The 6,252-nt window shown below is 37.3% G+C and overlaps 2 protein-coding genes and 1 pseudogene across 2 annotated transcripts in view; all 3 read right to left on the reverse strand.

Moving 5' to 3' along the window:
* Positions 1 to 408, reverse strand: part of LOC110316929 (taste receptor type 2 member 104-like) — a 3,465-nt gene extending 3,057 nt beyond the window's left edge. The window contains 2 exon segments of the mRNA XM_021191269.1: positions 6 to 377; positions 379 to 408. Of these exon segments, the coding sequence (XP_021046928.1) occupies positions 6 to 377; positions 379 to 408 (402 nt within the window).
* A 750-nt stretch (positions 409 to 1,158) lies between these two features.
* Positions 1,159 to 2,110, reverse strand: LOC110317337 (taste receptor type 2 member 105). The gene has a single exon (XM_021191764.1). The coding sequence runs from the start codon at positions 2,082 to 2,084 to the stop codon at positions 1,176 to 1,178; it is 909 nt and encodes a 302-aa protein (XP_021047423.1). The 5' UTR covers positions 2,085 to 2,110; the 3' UTR covers positions 1,159 to 1,175.
* Positions 2,111 to 3,921: 1,811 nt separating this feature from the next.
* Positions 3,922 to 4,856, reverse strand: LOC110316930 (annotated as a pseudogene).
* Positions 4,857 to 6,252: the final 1,396 nt, after the last annotated feature.

Below are 6,252 nucleotides of genomic sequence, written 5' to 3' on the forward strand. Positions count from 1 at the left end.
AATACAATTAGAAAGACAAAAACTTTATCAGCTCTTCTCTTCATCCAGAGAAATGTGTAGTGGGAAAAATTTGCTATCTTCAGAAAATAAAAGATGCCGAGGCTGGTGCCAAACCAGGTGCTCAGATGGTTAATAATTACCCATATGTANTTCATGCATTCATGTNGACTGATAGGCATAAGCATGGTGAGAAAGAAAACCTTTGTATATGCATCTAAAGTTATTNTCCATATGGTAAAAATCCTGGAAATTNNCAAGCCAGTGAGAATAAAGTTAATCTTAGAGAGTTTCTTATTCCTGACCCAGTCTGTGTAGTTTACAAGTACAATAAATGTGTTCCCTAAAACTCCCAGCATAGCTTCACTAGTGGCAACAGAAAAGGAGGATGCTTTCCAGGGCACTCAGCATCTCTGCCAATTTCCAAGAAGGCTTCTGCTGGATCTGGTGTGATTTACCTGCTGCAGACTTNTTGCAAGTAGTAGCTATGTGATGTAGAACTGATATCTTTCTTNTCCCCTTAAATAATGACTCCAGAGGACATTAAGAATGTGTGGTGATGAAATAAGAAATATTTTCATAGTGTTCAGTCCCATGGCTTCTGTAAGATTCAGCTAGTCTACAGAATGTGTGTGGGCTAAATGCCTTTTTGCAATTTGTTAATATGCAAACTGAAGTTTCTATTTCATGGATTTTACTTGTCCCTCTGAGACTATTTTGCATTTAATAAGCTGAAATATGTTAAAAAGCTGTACATAGTAGCATACTTCTGTAATCCTAACACTGATATCATGAGAAGGGATGCTTAGACAGGTGAACTCACTTGAAGCTCTTAGTGAGCTAGTCTGGACTGCTAGAGTGAGTCACAAAGGAGAGCCCCTAACCTAAGGTTAAAGGAGAGAAACAGTTCCTTAGCTTGTGAATATCCACATTAAAAACACCAACAACACATCTATTCACTCTTACACCTTATAAATCAGAGAGAGAGAGAGAGAGAGAGAGAGAGAGAGAGACCACATGTTCACATAGAATAAAAAATAAAAATGAAAGAGAAGTTTACATCTTCCCAAACACAATGCAAGAATACTATACACAGGAAAAAAGACCTTTTGTGATTTCCTNATTATTATTCCAGACTACCCATTTCTGTTCCAGACTCATGGGGCCCTGAGATCTTTTCATTTCTCAGAGAACTTTAATCCTTGCAGTACCTTTACAAAGGCTTGCTTCAGCTGGCTGTTAGTTAGAATTAGAATACATGAGTGACAGCAGGGATATAGGGATGCAGCTNTGAAACCAAAAAGAAATAGCAGTTTGTTTTCTGGGATAAACATGCAGATAATTTCTATTGAAACACCTATAAAATACAAGATGAAAAGGATGATAAATGAAATTAAAAANTTTATGACTTTCACATGAGCTTGTGTGTTGAGGTCTCTGAATCCTGAAACACCAGACTGCATCTGCCTGCTGTGTCTCCAAAGTGAAATAATTAACAAGAAACATGCAGTTATGGTCATCATAAAGAGAAGAATGACTCCANTATTGATTAAAACATAGTTAGTAGTGAATTTCCTTGTCTCCCAGTACATCTCCGAGGTCCTGTTTCTATGATTCACTTTATCGTCCTTTGTCACCTTCACAGAAAACGAGAAGGAGATTACCCATGAAGTTAGCAAACACCCCAAGAGAAAGACAAAAACTTTATCAGTTCTCCTCTTCAACCAGAGAAATATACAGCTGTAAAAATTTGCTATCTTCAGGAAATAGAAGATGCTTAGGCTGGTGGCAAACCAGACAGTCAGGTGATTCACAGTTATCCATATATAAGAGTTGATTTCAATCAGACTGCTAGAAAAATANTTACTTGGATAGAACAGCTTTGCATAGGCATCTAAATTTAATAGCCATACAATAAAAATCCTGGAAGTTGCTAATCCAATGAGAAGGAAGCCAATCTTAGAGAGCTTATTTTTCTTGGCCCAGTCCATGAAGTTTACCAGTGCAATAAATGTGTTCCCTAAAAGTCCCAGCCCAGCTTCAACAGTTGCAATAGAAAGGAGGATGCCTTCTGCTGCACTCAGCATCTCTGCAGGTCCCTAAGGTTGTATCTGTTCCATCTATAGTAGATCTGCTGCAGAGTGTCCTCTATATTGAGTGCTTCATAGATTTTTTTCTTCTTTCCTTAAATAAAGGCGTTAAAAATACATCAAAATTATGTTGTGGGGGAATCTGAAGTATTTTAACAGAGGTCTGTCCACTTGCCCTGTAAGACTTAACTTGTCTACAGAATGGGTGCAGAATAAGTGTCTTGTAATTTTCTTATAAGCAAATGATGGTTTCCATTTCTTGTCATTTCCCCTCTAATACTATTTTGCATGTAATAAGTATAGCAGTTGAGTAGGAGTGGCAGATATAAACAGGAAGAAATTAAGCAATTGGAGCAACACTTAATTTTATGCTTTAAATACGCAATCATCATCATGAGTTGTGCAAGGTAATACTTGCGTATAGTAGCAGTTCCTTGAGAGGTAAAAATATNGCACCACTTTATTCTGTGTGTAAGAGACCAGTTNGCTGAACTACAGCTCTTTTCTGAAAAAAAAAATCACAATTATAAAACTAAAAGGACAAAGAAAGAATGAAAACCGAAAGGGAGAGAAATTACCAGAATATTATTGTTTATAGACATAATCTGAGTATACTAATAAAAACTAATTAGATATAGAAAAAGTAAAATCATTTTACTCTACAATATTGATTTAATGTTTAATTAACATGTAAGCTCCTTTGTTGGTANGGTAAGTTTCAGAATAAGAAAAAGGTAGAATTTGTAAATAATTGTACTTACTGATAGGTTTCATAAAGATTTTTAAAATAAAGCACATTATGATTTTAAGACTTTCAAGGGGGATGCTGAGATGGCTCAGTGGGTATGAGCATCCGACTGTTCTCCCGAAGGTCCAGAGTTCAAATCCCAGCAACCACATGGTGGCTCATATCCATCCTTAACAAGATCTGATGCCCTCTTCTGGAGTGTCTGAAGACAGCTACAGTGTACTTACATATAATAAATAAATAAATCTTTAAAAAAAAGAGTTTCAAATGTAGACTACAATGCTCTTTTATTTCTTTTCCTTTTCTGTACAATTTTCTATGTACTTTCATGTCTCGTGTATGTGTGTCCTGTGTCCTAAAATTGTACTCTTTTCATCAGTAAGGTCTTATAAAATTCTAGTGAGTAAGGAAGAATAATGGCAACAGGCTGTTTATTTGAGTGAACCTTCTCTCTGTCTGATTTGGCGTCACTGGCATTGATCAGTATGCAGAATCACTTCATCATTCTTCTGATCATTTTTCTAGGTATTTATCATAGCTGATAATCTATGATTATGACCATAGTACCATATCAAATATTTAATGTAACATGAACTGTGTAGTTTAATGGGTAAAAATAAAGGCAACTTATGAAGAAGTAAAAATGTACATAAAAGTTTCATGTTTCAAATATCCAGATTGATTGTAAAGCTCTGTCTTGGTTTCCTTTCCTTTGAGTCTTCTGGAGAAAGGGTGTCAGTGGTACAGGAATGCCAAGGGAAGCACAATGAGGTGTTTTTGGATATTTGGCATACTATGAAATCTCTCTTTGCATGGGATGGTCTATGGTTGATGTTTTTCCTTTGGCAAATGTACAGAACAGATTAAAGAGTCAGGAGACTGACTGAACAAATGAACCTGTACATGGAATTAAAATTCCATGTGGGAGTGTGATTCCTTGAGAGGCAGAAGACTTTGAAGAAGAGTTCAGAAGACTCCAACAGGGTTTGATAATGATGCCAAATCAATAAAAGAACGTAGTGCAAGTGAAACGATCTTCAGTAATTTTTCCTGCTGACAATTCCAACTTGCTTGTGTTCCAGACTCTCATGTGCCTCTGAGTTCTGTACCATTCTCACAGTGCTTTAATACTTGCAGTATCCTCCCAGAGCACTGCTTCAGCAGACTGTTGGCTGGAATTAGGATAAGTGAGTGGCAGCAGGGACAGATGAATGCAGTTGTCAAACCAAACATGAACCAAACAAGTTGCTTTCTGGGATTAACAGGCAAATTACATTGATGGTAATACCCATGCAATGCAATATTAAAAGGATAATAAAAGACAATAAAACTTTTATTGTTCTCACATGAACTTCTGTGTTGAGATCTCTGAATCCTGATTCATTTGATTGCATCTGCCTGCTATGTCTCCAAAGTGAAATGATTAAGAGAAAAATACAATTAACGTTATCATAAAAAGTAAAAACTCTCCTCCATTGGTGAAAACATAGTTAATGATTAACTCACTTTTCTTTATGTAGATCTGCCAAGATGTGTTTATATACAGCATTTTATTATCTTTAACCATCTTTACAACAACTGGGAAAGAAAATAGCCATGACATAAGCAAGTACCCTATCAGGAAGAAAAAAAGTAAATTAATTCTTCTTTTTAACCAGATAAATATGTAGTGGGAAAAATTTGCTATCTTCAGGAAGTAAAAAAAAAATACTGAGACTAGTGTCAAACCAGACATTCAATTGACTGATAACTATCCATAGATAACTGATGAGTTCAATTATGTTGATAAGAGACAGCAACTGTGGATAGAATATTTTTATGTATGCCTCTGTGATTAAGGTTCACACAAGGCAAATTCTGGAAATTGCCAAGCCAGTGAGAGTAAAGCCAATATTAGAGATCTTCTTGTTCCTGTTATAGTCCATGCAGTTCACGAGTGCAATGAATAGGTTCCCTACAATGCCAAGCACAGCCTCACTAGTTGAAATTGAAAGGAGGACACCTTCCATTGCTCTCAGCATCTTTGCAGATCTTTACAATGGCTTCTGCTGCAGCTGTTTGAGATTTCAATCCATTGCTGCTCAATAGAGGAGTGGCTTTACCTTCTTTATTTAAAGACTTAAATGTAGTTAAAAAATCAGTTGTGGTAGAAACCTGAAAGGTTTTCATGGAGTTCCCTTCAGTTGCTTCTGTCCTTAGCTTGTCTAAAGAATGCTCCAGACCGAATCTTTTCTTGCCATTTGTTAATTGGCAAATGAAAGGTTTGTTTTGTATGTTTTACTTGTCCCTGTGAGAATATTTGGCATTTGAAGAAGTGTCAGGTTGTGAGGTCCATGGTCTGACTGTAGGAAAGGAAGAAGGTCACGGGAGGGTTGGAAGTTGAGGAGAATATGAGGAATGACAGACTTTACAGACATACTTTGTTTACTCTAGATGAATGCTTCAGGTCAGGTATATACCTGCAGGAACCAAAGCATGTTCTGGTATTCCAGGACCACACATAGGTGAGTAGCATAAAGAAGCACAAAGGTAGGCACACAAGCCCTCTAGACATACCTTCAACCAGCGGGGCAAAAGGGAGGCAAAGATGAGTTTCTCTGGCATCATAGCACTATTAACCTAGAATCATACAAAAGTGGCACTCAGCTAAAAATAGATACATTAAAGATGACTATTCTTTTGTTTTTCTTTCACACATTTGATATTGGCTAGTTTGTGCTGACGAATGCTCAATACCCATATTAGTACTAGATTATCTAAGCATAAACTTGCCCTTAGATGTTCTGTTTTCTAAAGAGATATGTGCAGAAATGGTACAAAACCTAAAATCTAACACTGATTTTCATCCTTTAAGAATCAAAATCTGTTCACACTTTTGGCTTGTCACTGGACCTTCTTTTCCTGAGGTTCCTCTCCAGTCCCTTCACTGCAATTCTTTCAAACAAGAATAATTATGGGTCAGAGTATCTACTGTGGAATGGCAACCTAATCCCACACTTGATCCCCTGTCTTTCTGCTAGATGTGGGCTCTACAAGTTCCCTCTCCACATTGTAGGGCATTTCATCTCAGGTTCCTCCCTTTGAGAGTTCCGAGAGTCTCTCACCTCCCAGGTTTCTGGTATAATCTGGAGGGTCCCCCCAACCTCCTACCTCCTGAGGTTGCCTGTTTCCATTCTTTCTGCTGGACCTAAGGGTTCACTCCTTTTCACCCAATAACACATCAGGTTCCCCTTCCCCCATCCACTTTCCCTCCCAGGTTCCTCCTTCTCGCCTTGTAATTTCTTTCTTTTCCCTCCCAAGTAGTACTGAGGTGTCCTCACTTGGGCCCTTTAGCTTGTTAAACTTTTTGAGTTCTGTGAACTACATCATATTCTGTAATTTTTTGTGTGGCTAATATCTACTTGTTAGTGAGTACAT

This window comes from Mus pahari, chromosome 2 (genome assembly GCF_900095145.1).
Source record: "Mus pahari chromosome 2, PAHARI_EIJ_v1.1, whole genome shotgun sequence".
Classification (NCBI taxonomy): domain Eukaryota; kingdom Metazoa; phylum Chordata; class Mammalia; order Rodentia; family Muridae; genus Mus; species Mus pahari.